We start from the raw sequence: 17870 nt of genomic DNA on the forward strand, positions 1-17870 counted from the left end.
GGAAAGGTTTTAGTGGAAGTCCTACAAAGGTGGACAAGTTATTGCTCTGAACTATACAAAGAAACGTTAGATACAGATGTATTTGAGAATCTAGTAGATGAATTAAGGAAGATATCGCCACCAAGTGTTGAAAATGAAAATGATATTATGAGGGAGGAAGTTGAAAGGGCAGTGAAACTGTTAAAAGACAATAAGAGTCCCAGATATGACAAAATCACAGGAGAAATGATTAAGCATGGAGGCGAAAGCTTAATTGACGAGATACACCAAGTGTGCAATGAGGTATGGAAACAAGGAAAGATATCTAAAGAATGGGCAAAATAAGTATTGGTGAAAATACAAAAGAAAGGCAGCATGTTAGAGTGCAAAAATTATAGAATGATTGCCCTAACAAGCCACACAGAAAAAATTTTGATGATGATCTTAAAGGAGAGACTAAGTAGTTTGATGGAAGAACACTTAGCAGATTAACAGGCAGGTTTCAGGAAAGACAAGTACAATGCAGCAGATACTAACATTACAGCTATTAGTTGAAAAGGCAAGAAAGTAGAAAAACATCTATTCCTGCTTTGTGGACTTTCAGAAGGCATTTGACAGCATAGACCAAAAAGCCACCTTGGCAGTGCTAAAATCTTATGGAGTGGATCATAAACTAATAAACCTGCAAGTTATATTAATGATAATGCAGAAGCAGCTGTGAGATTGTGTGGAGAGCTAGGAAACTGGTTCAAACCAAAAAGAGGGACCAGACAGGGAGATCCTAATATCCCCAACTATCTTTATAAGTCTTCTAGAAAGTCATGGAAAAGATGGCGCAAGAGATTCAGGGAACATCGGTTCACGGTGTAAAATTCAATAACCTGAGATTTGCAGATGACATAATTATCATTGAAGAAAGTGAAAAACAACTAGAGAAAACATTACATCTGCTTAATGAAGAAGGAAAAAGATATGGACTGACTATCAATAGCAAAAAAACAAAGACAATGATATTTGGTGATAACATGACAAGAAACATCCTAGTAGATGAGAAAAACATTGAAAATGTAGAGAACTTTACATATTTAGGAAGCAAACTAACCTATAATCTGGATTGCAAAAAAGAAATAGAAATTAGAACAGCCAAGGCAAAAACAAATTTGAAAGCAATGGACAAAAATCTGGAAAAGTAAAGCAATTAGTTTGCATACAAAATTAAAAGTATTGAATACCTGCATCTTCTTCTGCATGCTTTATGCCTGTGAGACATTGGTAATAACAAAAGATATGGAAAGAAAAATATTAGCATTTGAAAGACACTGTTACAGAAAGATCTTACAAATAGGATAGATGCAGAAAGTCACAAATGAAGAACTTTATAATAGTGTAGTGTTTTTACTACTATTGCTGTACCTTTCGTCACTACATGCAATAAAAACGAACGAGACGACATCATAACAAAACCGAGTTTATTGTCTTCCTCAGATATATGGTACAGTACATGTCTTGACGACGTGGCTAACAAAACAACAACTAACAGTCTTACTGAGTGAGTTTGAACTTGTTTCAGGAAGTGATGACTCATACCACCCAGGGTTCATTGCTTGTTTTTCACGATGATTAAGATGTGAAGGGTGGCATTCGCCACAATAGGATATATATGAAAAAGAATCTCTTACAAAAAAATTATACAACAAAAACTTGAACTGTTTGGACATATTACAAGAATGAATGAAAACAGAAAAATTAAGACTTTAGTCTATGGTATTATGGATGGATCCAACAAAAGAGGCAGACCATATAGAGAATGGATTGATGACGTGAAGAAGTGGTGTGGAGTGAATGTATGGGAATTGAGTAAACTGGCAATGGATTGAGAGAAATGGAAGAAAATAGTGGAAAAGAAAAATTGGCACACATCATCAGCATTAACCCTGGGCTCATTGCCCAGGGTTAATGCTGATGATGTGTGCCAATTTGCCTAGATGACTGAATTCTAAAGTAAAATCTTTTCCCTAAAAATTAAAACTGCATAATTGGGAAAACACCAAATTTAATTACAATTTGCCTATTAGTTTTTTCTAGACAGAGTTCTGATCACTTGTTTTAATTATGAACACACTATATTTTAAAACAAAGATCATAAATTAGATAATACATCATTGAATACATTTATTTGTTACATTTAATAATATATAAGTGAAACTGTGGAAAATTGTACATATTAGATTAATAATGAGATATTTTAATATTAAAAATACTTTAAATAACATTGTAAAATAACAGCAAACACTATATTTTTTTGCAAAATTTATTAATAATTAGAAAACAAGAGAAGTTCATTAATCTAGCATCCAATAATGTGGAATTGTCTGATGATAATTCAGCTTGCTAGTATTCTTAGAATTGAAATTTGGACACACAATGAACTAAAAACTAGGTGGAAATTGAGATAAAGAAAAGGGGTGTATGTTGCTGTATGTTGGAGGTTGATTGTTAGACAAGAGCAAAGTGATCAAAAAAATTGACTAAGTTTGTTACAATACCTTTTTTATGTCAAAATGAATGCTTTCACTGATTCTCTCTTGTGCCTAATGCATGCTTGGAAATTGTGGCATAAACAAGTTAGTGTAAATATCTTTCAGGATTAAATGCAAAAGCATCATCTGATGTTCATAGGTTTTTAATAGAAATTTATCCTTACTAAAATTTGCACAACAGCATCTATAAAAAGAGCTTCTCTCCATAGCAATGCTGGTCATTTGGGATTTGGAAAATTCAATACAAGAAATTCTTGTTAATTTGAACTTGGATAGTTTGAAACCCCATTAGTTTGTAACTGTACTATTGTCTCATCCATGGATATAGAGATTTACATGCTAAGAAATTCAGTTAGTTTGAAATACGACTACTTCAAAATCTTAAGTGAAAATTCTGTCTGAACTGTGATATGCATATGTTAACTCATTTCATTTACATTGAAGAGCCATACTAGGGAACAATAGACTAAGAACAACTCCTCTAAACTGTTCAATATGGCTTTACTTTTACAGTTACACATTTTTGGGTGTCACCTTATCCATGAACTATCCTTTTTTCCTCTTATCTTATAAAATATGGCTGGGTTCTAAGATTGGGCTACAAGTAGCAGATTGAGGTATCTGTAAGTTGCCCAACTCTAGACTACTAGAGTTGGGCAACTTACTACTTTTTGGGCCACTTTTAAAATAATTTAGGCTACATTTTGAGGAATTCTGCTTTACTTTTTATAAAACTTATCTGGCAACCTGCAAGGTTCTTATCAGACACGTGCTGTTTACTCATAGTTTATTTATATTATGTTAGTTAATAAATTACATCAGTTATGTGGCATTTGGCATATTGTACAGAAATATATAAATCTCACAGTTAATTCAAAATTTGATAATTTGAAGTTGCATTTATTTTGTCCCTAAAACTTTGAACTAACAAGGATTTCCTGTATTTATTCTATTTTGAAATGTCCTTTTTTCTATTGTCTTATTTAATATGTAAAAGGTGCACACTCTTAGGTGTAAAACATCTTTCCTTGCCATTTTGAAAGCATCAGAAAAAGATTCTAAAATGTTCTACAGTATTCTACACACTTTCAAATTATAGCACCTGCAATGTAAATAAAAATTACTAGCTGTTAGCTAAAGGTTAAGATATTTTGTGCAGATTTTTTCCAGATGCCCTATTTATACATACCATCATAACTGCAATATTATCTTTCTTAGTCTTAAAAGATATCAGTCTTCCATTGACCCCTCATGGAAATACTTTTTGAGATTTGACTCAAGCATTTGATTCCATTCTATCACAAACTGTTGACTATATTCAACAATTACTTTTGACTTCCTACCATAACTTCCTGACTCAACTATTATCTGTTATGTACATAATATGTACTGTACAAAAGTCAGAATTATAGATTATTTCTTTCAGAACTTTTCTCCACTTCTGGATATCTAACAAGAATCTATCCTAAGTGATATCTTTTTTTTAAGCCCATATCAATCACATTCTGATTAAGCCTCTTATTTTAAACTCTTAAACAACAGTTTAAAGCTTATGTCATCACAATCATAAATAGTAATCCTCTTACTTCACTATGTAATCTAGATACCTCTCATGTATGATCTCCAAAATCTTAATTTAAGCATTAATATAAATAGAACTGTATCAATAAGTTTTACTCTAATCAGATCCAATTCCAATCAGGTATTCAGAATAAATAATCACAGTGTGACTGTTGTACAGTAAACTTACCTTTAAACACCACATAGACAAAATTATTACGGGATTGGCTGTGTACAGGGGGATAATGTGGATAAATTATCAACCCATATCTTCCAAACTTACATACATACTTCCACCATTAACATTTGTAATTCATCATTCTTTCATAAACCTTTTTATTAGCTCAATGTCTCCCAAAAAGACCTTTTTTCACAGATTTTCAGGTCATTGTAAATGTTGAAAATCTACTGTCTTGATTTTTTTTAAGGTATAAACTACTATGTTAAAAAGCTTTCTATCTATTTAAAATTTATTGTTTATCGTTTAATTTTTACTATGGCTTTATTCTGTTGTAGGGTAGTTTTCTTTGCTTTCTGGGCATTGCCTTTGAGTGTGATCAATCTTGTAAGTAAATAAATATTTTTTTCCCCTACAGCCAATGCAAAGACAGTTACCTAAAAACAGACTTCTCATACTCTGAATACGCATAACTGTTGTGAATCACATGTATTCAGTACATTTAGAAAATAAATATATGCACACAAATCATTGTGTGTGTTAATTTTGTGCAATAACACATTCATTAACATTTTTGCAAGCTTTTCAATCAATGTTAACACATACTTATGCACTGTATCATCTTCAGACTAATTAAAGAACTTGAGCAAGGAAATTTGGCACATAGCAGTATATACTGTTACAAAATGTACTTTGCTGTACAACATTCTGCAACATTCAAATTGCACATAACTTTCTAAATTTTGAAAAAATATAAAAATGTTTGGCAATTTGGCATTTTAAATAATCCACCATCATTCTAAGCCCATAGGACAAACATCTAGTGTAAAGTATTAAATAAGCCTTTCTATTGAGATCTAGTATAATTGAAGATATGACTATATCACTTTATTATTTAAAAGATAATTTTCTTGAAAATTATTTTTTTGTTAAATGAAATAAATTTCCAATTAATATAACTAATAATTAGATCTAATGTATCCACAATGCCATGTAATTAATAATAATATATTTATATGCTTTTACATTATATTTTCTAAGTTACAAAAAAAACACACAAAAAAGAATACAATGGCTATTTAAATTCCTTAAGATTTTGTTTTAGAAAAAAAAAAAAAATACTGAGAAAATAATATTTTAGTACAACACTAAAATAATAAAAAAATAAGTATTAACTTACTTTCCTTCTTCATTTCTTATAACCATTTGTAAATTAAATAATGTAGCAGCAATATCTTGAGGATTAAGACCAGTAGCTTTTGCAATGCCTAAAAATATATTTGATTTCTTTATTAAAATAACTAATATAGGCATAGTCTAAATAAATTTGTAAATTTGTGAATAAAGACAAATAATAGATTTTAATTATAGTTAAACTATTTAACAATGTTGAGTATGAAAGCTTGATAAACAAAATGACAATTAAGGATAGCTTTCTAAAACATACTTATACAACATTAAAGATAAATATCTTGCATTTGCTGCATAGATATATAATTAAAATAAAACAAGTATCATAAAACTTAAGTTCAAACATACTCAAGTTTAATTTGTAAATAATCAGTAATCTGCTTTTTGTTTCACTGCATTCAGAGTATCCACAGATGCAATATTGTATATTTTATTCAAAAGAAACACTTTTGTTGCTTCTGCTGCTTCCTGCATTTTAAACTATTTGATGCACTTGAACAGTGTAATTTCATTAGCTTCATTGTGGTTATTTAGGGTTTTGCATCTGTTGTCAATCGGCTATCTCACTTTTGTATTTATCTAGTTGTTACATTTTGCACAAGTTCATCATCACTTAAAAATGTGGTAAAAAACTAATATAAAAATAGTGGTAAAATAATAAAAAATATTGCATTTTCTGCTGTTACTATTGTATGACCAGATATTTGGCACACTCTAGTAATGTGACAGATAATAGAGACTGACTATCAAGTAATGGATAAAAGATCTTTTGCTGTATTGGTCTGAACTTACTAAATTATTATATTCTTAATAAATTACTACAATAATTTAAGTTAATATACTATTATATAAAGCACAGTCATAATTTACATAATCTTATGTATGTTTTTATTGTGAACTAGCAAAGAATACCCAGTGTTGCCCAGGAACTCAGGAAGGAGGTTGAGTTGTCCTCATTATAGAGTAACGTATGTTTCCTACAGAATGGCAGAGTAACTATGCAAAATTTGGTGCAAATCAGTTAAAGAGTTTGTCAATTTGTGGGGATGAAATCAGGGAAAAAAGTGAGAGTCTGTTTTAAAGTAGCTTATAGTTTTTGAATGATTGTAGAGACTAACTATGTAAAATTTGTTTGAATCACTCAAAAGGTTTGTGAGTTCGAGGGTAGGGGAAGAAATCAAAGGAGGAGAGAGGGGTCCGAGTTTTATGGTAGTCCATGTTTTCCGTAGGGTACCAGAGAGTAATTATATGGAAGATGTTTTAGATTTGGTCAAAGGGGTTTGGAAGTTTGTAGGGAAGATGAAATCAGCAGGATGGAGTAAGGAGTCAGAGTTTTAAGGTAGCTTACATACATTGGAAAGTAATAAGCTTTCCAATGGTTCATTGACAAGGATGTATTTTATGACAATTGCAACTTTTAGTCATTTTGTCATTGATAAGACTCATTCAGGTAAGATTTAAGATGTAAATGATATGGTTGGTACCTTAACAGGGCTGTAGACTATGCCCATAGGAGCAAAAAGACCATACTCATCAAAGGAACCATACCTCTATATATGACCCTTCACGAGATATAGTCCCTCTGAAATCAGTCTACTTCCAGCTCTATAGAGCAGTGATTCTCGACCACTGTGCCGTGAGATTTTTGAGGTGTGCTGCCACTATGAATAACCATACATAAGTGACGTCAGACAAGTAGTGCAATCAGTTCTACCTTCCTAGGGCGCATTTGGAAATTGAAACCACGTGTTACTGGTAACTGCCGATAGTTACCAAGGCGTTTAGAAAATGTTACCTAAATAACCAACTGCGTTTAAAAATCACTGATATGACATCACCGGTTGTCCTGCAGTACTTACCAAAGTAACCGTGTGCCGCCAAATTTTTAAATTATTAAAAGTGTACTGAGACGAAAAAAGGTCAAGAATAACTGCTATAGAGAGTCACACTGTGTGCTCTGCTAAGCCTATCTCACATGTAACAGTAATTCTAATGATATTTGTCAGTAAAAAATAAAGAAAAGTCCAACATGCAACTCTTTGTAAGATATTTGCCTTCAAATATGGAACCTCAACAGCAGCAGTTTCAGTCACCATCTTGCTTGAGATGTCATGTTTGCATGCAAGCAATATTATAGGCACAGCAACCAGTGCCTATAACAAATAATAAATGCATTAATTTTTACTGATTGAAAGCAGTTCTTATCTTGGATCAGTACCAGTGCCTATTCTCCATGTGGAGCATCGGTCAAGGCCGTTGATCACTCACCTTGACCAACGTGGGGCACATAGTTGTGTGGTTTGGTACTGCTATCACTCACACTTCAGTGCCCACATGAAGGAGAGCTCCGCATCCCCTAAAACTATATAACATCAAGTACTCCAAAAACAGTCAAGTGGACTACTCAAAGCCGGCATAGTCATGTGGGCTGAATAGTTAAATGCCATAGTCAGCCGAGCACATGGCGCAGGATGCGACCCCTAATCACGTGAGAGCGATTTCGGGGTATCTCGCAAAAGGGTATCTTATAGTCATTTAGAGGTATGGTTTCTTTGACTTTTTTGCTCCTATGGGCAGACTCTCTACAGCTTTGTTATAATCCCAACAGTGTCACTTGCAACTGGAATTGTGCCCTCATTAGCACGTGTGTGCACCTGGAAAGTAACCGAAAAAACTCAACTTATGTAGGTAGATATCTGATAACATAAGAATAATTCTTATTTTTAAATAACGATACAGTAGGATTAATACTAAAACAAACAATGAAAAAATAAAAATACTGTAGGCCTATTTACAAAAGTTTAATTTTATATAAGGGAAGTAAATTTGCTCCTTATAACTATAAGTACAGTGGGTGATCGGTTAGGCTGCGACTATGCAGACGTGAGCGAACGAATTTTCTGAGAGAGCGAGAATATGTGGCGAGAAGAGGCGAGAAGCAATAAATATCAAACCCTGTTAGATATATGCGAGAACCAGAAATTCGCTCTCGCCAGCGATATTTCTCACTTTTCACTTGTGCATGTTTTCCTTTGCGACAATCATATCGCTCGCAACCTCTCGCTCACTACTAAATTCGCATCTGCATAGTCGCACCCTTAACGAACAGTTCAAACTGTGAACAAATCGACAATAAACACTTTTGCAAAAGATTTTTATGTTCAGACAACCAACACCTCACAGAAAGAACACAAGAAGAAGTGATGTAAAATAGTGAACACGAATTGGTGTTCCCTTATCTGCAGGTGACAATTCAAAACCTTTCGGAGTGTGGGAGACGTTGATATCAATGGAGGCATACTGTCCGATCAGTATTGAATTGATCCAATACTGATTGGACAGTATGCCTCCGAACTTTGAAACTCTCCCTTGTAATTCCAGCCTCTTATTTACCTTTATGACAGAAAGCATTTTTTTATAGTCTTCGTGAGACTGTTGGGTGGGCACTAATTAATTAAGTTTTGCATCAGTTTTTATTTTTGAAAGCTGAGAGTTTAACTGTTCCATCAGATATTTGTTAACATTTTAACACCAAATTTTGAATTTCATCCAGGCCTCACATTTACATAATTTTTTTGTGTTGGTTGATTTCTATTCTCTGAATTTTTGTAAGTGCTTTTCTGAACTCTTTTAAATAAAAAAGAAACTGATAATATTATAGAGCCTAAAAACAGTGAAGTGTCAAGAACTGTGCTCACCATAGAAACCAAGCAAGAGATAATAGCCAAGGTAAAGAGTAGACAGAAGATGTCTGATGTTGCTAGGCAGTATGACTTGAACAAGTCTACAGTAGGCACAATCTTAGCTAAGAAAGATATAATCTTTCTTAGAACGAAAATCACACCTGAACAGAGAACTTTGAAGAGCTCATAATGGAACCTAAAACTGATCTGACAACAGAAGAATTCAAAGACATCTTGAATGAAAAACACCAAGAAACTCAGTGAATTTGTTTTCTTCAGAAAAAGAGAACAAAAGAGGACCAATGCCAACATCTGCTTTTAAAAATCTTTTTGAAGAAGTGGGAGGATGTCAGAACAATGGTCTTAGAATGGCATCCAAACCAGGTTGAGGTTAATAGGCTTAGGGATCTCTACAATTACAATGCTATTAATTACTTCCGAAAAGTCCCGAAGAAGAGAGAAAAACAATTGACATTGGACAGATTCTTTAACACCCCACAAACAGAAAAAACATGACTGATAAAAATGCAAGACTGTGTATATACCATATTTACTTGTATATAAGATGAGGTTTTTATTCATTTTTCACTGCTTCAAAACTTAGGCTGTCCTATATGCACAAGCAAAGGGTTCCTTGCAGTTTTGTGATAATTTTTGTGAACCGCGTATTTGCATTTTTTACCGGATGCTCACCCTCTGGTGTTTAAAAACATGTTTTTTATCTTGGTCGTTTGAATCATTCTTGTGTATTGTCAGAAGTAAAGATGAATAGCAATAGGAAAAGCAATGCTTTTGAATTGAATTCCAAATTGAAATTCCAAAATTATACAGGAGCCCAATGTAAGTTTTAATCCAATCCCACATGAAAACATATGATTATTTTGAAAATCAGAATTTGGAGAAACTTATAAACGTAATCAATGAAGAGTGGATTTGACTGTTAAGAATTGGTAAAAAAGGTTTTCGATTGTCCAGCTTTACGTGAACAAATTATGTTATCAATTTTACAAGATTTTTTCCTTAGTTTAAAATGCCAGTAATTTTTGCAGGATAATGTGTGCATTTGATATTTTATGAATATTATTTGCGATTAAACAAAATAAAATTAGAATTGTACAAGGTGTATCAAAAAGAATGACCTGATTTTAAAACTTTATATTTATTGATGAAAACATACTACAAAACAGGGACAAAATGCAAAATACTCACAAAATCTTAAAGTTTCAGCTATGTTATTACAAATATTCTGTGTCCATCAGTAGCCGCACGGACATCATCTTGACCAGGAATGTCCAAACCACGGCTTGCGCACACTGAGGCCCACTTAATATTTTTATGCAGCCCACTGCACCCTAAATTTTTAAAGTGTATTTTCATTTATTTTGGTAAAGTATGTCGTAACACTTATTTTTGTTTTACTAGATACACTTTGACGTCATAATGACATATTGGTGTTAGAAACTGTTTTATCTAGAGAACTGTTATGCATGTGGGAGTAGTGCATACTGTTGTGAACAGTTCTTTTCATACGTTAAAAACATCAAAACTGCTGAAAGAAATAGGTTGAATATTTCCTATTTAACTAATATTTTTAGAATTAAGACTAGTATCATAAAAACAGATATTGAAAATATAAAAGGAAGGCAATGTCAAAAATCACATAAAATTTGTTTTTATTTTGTGAGAGTATAATTTCTTTTTTTACTGTCAACACCACAATATTTTTTTGTAATAATATATATTTGTTATTAAAATTTGATATTCACATTTTGAACTTTTTAAAAGTGTATATTTATATAAAGTACTTTCGTGGTCCACTGAATATACTTAAATTTCTAATTTGGCTCATTAGGAAAAAAGGGTCTAGATCTAGATGATAGCTAAATGCTGCAGACTTGGCTTTTTCCACAATTTGAGGATGACTCTAATGATTTCATATTCCAACAAGATAGGGCTCCACCACACTGGCACAACAATGTATGACAATTTCTCAACGACACACTGCCTCAAGGCTGGATAAGGTGCACGGAGTCCCAAGAAATTGCCCTATATTCTTGGCCTTCAATATCTCCAGATATGTGGGGATATGTGAAGGAAAGAGTTTTCATCCCTTCTTTAGCTATGACATGGACGAGCTAAAAAAAGAGCTGCCGTGACTTATGTCAACATAGATGTCTGCCATAGTGTATGACGAATTTAACTATCATCTAGATGTTGTTCATGTGGCTATTGATGGACAGAAAGTATTTGTAATAACATAACTGAAACGTTAAGATTTTGTAAGTATTTTGCATTTTGTCCCTGTTTTGTAGTATGTTTCCATCAACAAATATAAAGTTTTGAAATCAGGTCATTCTTTTTGATACACACTGTATTAATAAATCTAATTTTATTTTGATGTTTAATTAAAGTCACATCTTGTCCTGTATGTGAGATTGTCTTAAACGCGAGTAAACACGACATGTATTTTTATTATTATATATAAATATACGTAGTAAGAAAGTATATAATTTTAATTAATTTTTGGGGTCTCCAGAATAAATTAATCAAATTCTCATAAAAAATCTATGGTAAATCAATAATCAGTTAATGAACAACTTGGGTAGCAAATCCAATATTAGGACGAATTATGTTCGTTAATCGATCACCCACTGTATAATTAAGTAAATAACATAAAAGTATTATTATATGAAATGAATGACCAAGACAATATAAACAAAGGCTTATACACAACTACCTGAACTGCATGAATCAAAACTGAAACCTCAAATATAAGAGAAGAAGTTTTAAAAAGTATTTTGAAAATTATTGTTACAATCATTTTTCAAATCTGAACTCTATGCAACTTTTAATATAAGATGCAACTAATTGTAGTTAGATTTATTACAATTACAAATATATACATTTAATAAACTTACAAGTAATTAAAGAAAACAATTTAAAAATAACAATCAATAAATAATTCAATTATGTATTAAAATATATTTTTACCTTTAACAGAAATAGATTTTTCCTTAAAAGTATGAAGATATTCTAATATTACACTTTTCCAGTAAGACATATAACTAATACGACCTAAATCTGACAACGGCTTTTCTGGAGTACCGTGCAAACCTTCTCTTTGCGATAATAAATAACCTATAAAAAGCATAAAATGTTTTTAAATTAGTGTAAAATTATTATTATATTCTCAAAAGTCTTTTCTTAAAAATGATAAAATTGATCTCAATGTATGATAAATTATAAGATATCTATTCAAATTACTAGTGTAAAGTAATACAGCACTAAATAATTCAAACAACATATTCTCAATCTACTTCAAAGCTATTTCTGAATATTATGACAAGTACAATGGCAAATATGAAATTAAATTTAACAGTATAAAATTTAAATGTACATTTTAAAATAATTTTTAAGTTTATTATTTCCATTTTAAAATTAAGCTTTTGATATCTAAAATCCTACCTAAAACACTCAAATTTTATTCTTCAATTCACTCAATAAATATTGAATGAACTGAAGAATAAAATTTTATAAAATAAGTAAATTTTCTGTTATATGATAATTAATTATTATTTAATAAAGTCTGGTGATACATTTACCATTTTAAATAAAATTCACAATTATTCATATTAAATATTTTATATAAAGCTATTTATGGAAGATGTTTTGATAGAACATTACAGATTTCAAAAATGATATATAATATCAAGATCCATTGTAGTTTCAAACTTGATTTGTATTTTAATTTTTGAATGAAACCATTTTTAGAACATAAGGAAACATCAAACAAATTTTAAAATTTAAGTTTGATTTTGGTTTACTTACTGAAATCGATCAAAAATCTTCCGTATCCTTTCCGTTGATACTGTGGCATTGTCATAATACATGATACATTATAACGTTGTTGACAATGTTTCTCCTGAAATAAAAAAAAAATTTACTTGTAATGAATTCACACCAAAAATAAATAAAATTTAAAATATATTCAATAACTATTAAAGTTTTCATAATCTTATGATGCACACTTTAAAAATAAAAATAATTCCAAATCATGATAGCCCAAGCTATGTAAATTTACATTTATAATCATTTCATAACCCACTCAATTTACATCAAAACACATTCATAATTTACAGTCATGACTGTTTTTCCAATTGCATGGTTCTGCTATAATCTATACCAGGGGTGGGGAACCTTTTTGTTCATAAAGGCCACATTACAATTCATCATCCCTTATAGAGGCCGCACTGAAATTTTTTTTGTCATTTTATCCCTAGGCTTAGGCCGCTAAGTAATTTGAAAGTTATGTAATAAAAGAAAGACAGTCTATATATGCGTGTGTGTATTGTAAATTTATGTATAATAACTATAAAAAAAATGAAGGTCTTAAAAAATATATATCAACATTTACATCACAGGCCACAGAAGGCCACACTTGTTGGCCCAAAAGGCCGCAGGTTCCCCATCCCTGATCTATACAATGCATAAAGTTTGTAACAATGTTTTATATTAATTTTAAAAAAGTTATAAAAGTGCTTAAATAATTATTATAAGAAAAGAAACTTTAAATTTTTTTCAAAATTGAAAAGTATTAATTAATTATTTAAAACTGTTATTTTGAGATATTTAAATTAAATAGAAATTATTGTAAGAACTGACCTTTGAAAAATATCCTACAAGATGGCATCCTTTATTATCATTTTTTGTAAGAACATAAAATAGGAATGGCTCAACATCATAGTATAACGTCTTATGATCTAAAAACAATTTTGCTAGTAAACAGAGATTTTGACAATATATTTTGTTTACATTTCCATCCACTTCAAATACCGAAAGATCGTCTTTGCGATAGATTTCCGTAGCAGGTGGATGAGTCCAGGTACACTTATGCTGTAAATGATTATGAATTAACTGATATTAATCATATAAATTATATACAGTTTTATTATTAAAGTTACAAATGTAGGAAATTTCCATGAAACACAATTAACCTTGTGTGAAAAAATTTAAAATTAAGTTCCATTAGAAATAAAAATTAACAACATTTTTTATGATGTTTATTTATAAAAATTGTATTTATCTATTTATAGAAAGTTTAGAGAATATACAGAATAGTTAAACTAACCATAACTATTATTTAAAATACAACTTATAACACTTCTCCATAGCAGGGATAGCAGATGATTTGTGTGAAAAACTAATCAAAATTAAAGAAGTTATAAAAAAATAAAAATCTTGAATAACAATTTTAAAACTAATGAAGATGCAGTGGAAGACTTTCTCCATCACAGTAAACATAGAATAAAGAAAACATTTCCACTACTATCTGAGAATAAAAAAAGTGCTTCGTGCAGAATGATAAAGGTTCTTTAACTTAAACTGTACTCAAAGCATCAGCTGCAATTTAGGTCTGCATGCATTTTACTTTAGCATCATGCACATTACTAAGCATTTGCATTGTCAGTGTTACATGTTCATATAATTTAATCTATCAGATCTGAATCATACCATAATAGTATTTGGTAAACAATGTCCTATAAATAGTCCTACATAAAAAGTCTATAGTAGAGAAATTGGGCAAGCAAGAAGACCATTCCAGCAGTCCTTGTGATGTTATCCAATGTGCTCCAAATCACTCATTGTGCCACTGACTAACAACTTATGTTCCAGGAGCTATTGCATCATCACAATGAAATCATTCTTCCTCAGTTGACGCAATAGTAGGTCATCAAGCCAAATGTCAGCAACCACCTGCAAATTTTGCAAGTAGTGCTTACTGTTCAAAAAGACTGTTTCAATGTCATGCTTATTCCAAATACCACACCATAAGTTCACATTAAATCAAACTTAATACTGTGCATCTCTTGTACAGTATAGGTTTGGCATAGATCAGAGATGCATGTTGTGACAGTTCATCATACTATTCCAAGTAAACAGAGAATCATCAATCCAAAGAATTTTGTTCATAAATGTTCAGAAGCTCTTCCACAAGATTGAAAAATACATTATATCAGTCATATAGCTAAACCCTGTTATCACTGTACAATGCTTGCTGAATAAAACATGAATATGGATAAAAAATAATGATAATCATATCTTACAATATCATTATTTGATTCTGCTTTGCTTTCTTTGCTTGATTCTGTAGCAGCATCTCATACACTAACATGTGGATATGTACAAATGAAAGGCAAATCATTAGCAAGAACTGTGTCCTAGTCCTGCTACATTCTCTTACTCAATGAATAATATGCAATATTGTGGAATGTACAGGACAGTTAGTAGTATAAAAAGGTTGATGAAATCTTTGTGAGTTGTTTCTTGTGCATTCTGCTTTCTCCATATATGATTTCATAACTATCTCAGATAACTGACAACTGTTTGGCTAAATATGTTAATCTCATTTCAGCTTTTGGATAGTATACCAAAAGAAGCCTTATGATTTTGCATAAAATTTCATTATTTGCATAATTTCTTTTTTTATTACAGTTTAGATGATAAGATTAACTATTTTTTCCTGTAATGCTAAATGACAACAAAAATTGTCACTTTCAGCAATTAACTTCCACTGATGTTCGTTACTATGTGATCAACTGATGAAGCTAATCTCCAATGTGTGATGACAAATAATGATAAGTACAGTTTATTATTCTGAAGGATTACAAGTTTTGAGAACTAAAGCATTCCCATTAAAAATACTATTGTTTTTAAACAGAATAAATATATGCATCCAGAATAACTTCCTTTGCAGTTTGTTACATTTCTTAAACTGTTTCTTTTTGAAAATATGCCTAAAATGCACAAAACTTTTGAAAAGAATGGCATTTTAAATAAAACCTAATTGTTCTTTAATTGAGAATCTAAAAATAAAAAACATTAGGGATTTGAAATTTCAAAGTTGCTTCCACCTGTACAAGGAGCAGAGGATAGTTTCACTTCTCATGAAACTGAAAATGCTGTTAAAAATAAATAATGTATAAAAAGAAATGTCTTCTTCCTTTATAATAAATCGTGATGCCATACTTTGTTTTGGCCAAATCTGGCAACAATACACTATGTAAAAGTCATAGTAATGTAAGGAACTGAGTCCAAGCGTTATTTTTATTTTATTACATTTTGTTTGGGGCTTATGTTTAGTTAGGACAAAGGTTCCCCACCATTCTCTTAGTAACCAAAAAAAGAAGATAATAAACCAACTCACGAAAGAACGAGTGCCGTAGGAAAAATCATGCACACTTGCACTCCAGTGGAAATGAACAGTCCGCAGAGAGAAAAAAAATTGAACGGGGGAATCCCCACACTCACTAAAAAAGAAATACTTACTAAACTGTCATAAAACATCCCAGAAAATTGTGCTATATGCTTTGTAAACGGTTTATAAAATTTTGTCAGAGAATCAAAGCTGCCAGAAAGAAATTTGATGTTAGAAAATTAAGTATGTAAATAAGGGGAGTAACCTAGCTGAATTGTGACGTCACCTCACAACATAAAACCAGCACGCTAACCGAAGACGAACGAGGTGATTCCTGATCGAGGTGGACTACTGAGTGAAAGATTCGAGGCGAAGTCCAGATTGAGAATTAGGCGATCCAAAGTATTTAAAGAGGAATTCGATTTGATGATAGCAAAAGGATTGAGAAAACAGGTTCCTAGTATAGTGAGGTGACAGATAGCCATTTAGTTCGTAAGAGATTTTGTTCATAGTTCTTAAGTATTTGATTTGTCGAATTTTCAAAGGGGAATTAAGATTAAGTTAAGCTAAGTAGCTGAGTTTTATTGTCGGGTTGACTTGTTGATTTTCGTTAATAAATTTTGTTTTGGATTATAGACAATTGTACATAGTTAAATTCGATTTACTAATTAAATATATTTGAAATTTTTGCTTTGACTTGATATTTGTTGTTATTCTTACTAATTTTTTCGGTGCACGCGTAAAAGCCCAGGCCCGGCAAACTAATCTCAGATCCACGTAAAGTACCCGTTAGGTTAACGGAAGTTTTACCGGCCGCAGTTAGTGTCGGTTTCCTGAGATACTAAAAATAGTACTTTACAGTAAGTTGGCTGGAATGGCACAAAATCGATTTTGTACCTAGAAACATGAGTATACCAAATGTACCACAATGCCGATAAATAGAAATATTTTGGTTTCATAAAAAAAAGAACAAAGAGCAAAAGATATTACAGATTTTTCTCTGGAATGGAAAAGAGAACTTACAACAATTAAAGGAAATACTGTCAAAAATCTTATGAAGAGCATTCAAAAGGAATGGAGCAAAACTTAAATAATTATAATATTTAAGTCTTAAACATATTTTAAAAAACAAACTTTTATTTAAAAGTAAAATTTTTCTGATTACATTATAAATAAAGTTATCATCTTTTGAATTTTACAGATTTCTATCATTATAGTCCTTAAATTTATCTACGCAAAGTAAATTTTTCTATAAATCTAATTTTAAATGAAAGAAAACACATTAGTTTTTTTTAATCAAGTTTTATTCATACAACTGTCACAAAGTTACAAATGTTTAATAGAGAAGAAAAATGTATCTAGATTTTTAATCAAAAAATGTAACTTGTGTTTCATAGATATTGCCTATTTTAAGTATAAAAAAATTTTTCATTACCATATGCCTTAATAAAATACTTTTACTCTTCATATACTTTAGACAGAATTCACAAAGAAATAATTTTGGCAACCTAAAATTAAAAGTTATTGAATCAAATAAATATATG

General features: G+C 31.0%; 1 protein-coding gene across 1 annotated transcript in view; it reads right to left on the reverse strand.

The window, feature by feature from the left end:
* LOC136979374 (histone acetyltransferase KAT6B-like) overlaps positions 1-17870 on the reverse strand; it is a 139350-nt gene that overhangs the window by 21169 nt on the left and 100311 nt on the right. Inside the window, 5 exon segments of the mRNA XM_067275317.1 lie at positions 5438-5525; positions 12123-12269; positions 12960-13053; positions 13794-14024; positions 17762-17834. Coding sequence (XP_067131418.1) covers positions 5438-5525; positions 12123-12269; positions 12960-13053; positions 13794-14024; positions 17762-17834 — 633 coding nt within the window.

The sequence above is a fragment of the Centruroides vittatus genome, unplaced genomic scaffold (assembly GCF_030686945.1).
Source record: "Centruroides vittatus isolate TY-2023 unplaced genomic scaffold, ASM3068694v2 contig_620, whole genome shotgun sequence".
NCBI lineage: Eukaryota > Metazoa > Arthropoda > Arachnida > Scorpiones > Buthidae > Centruroides > Centruroides vittatus.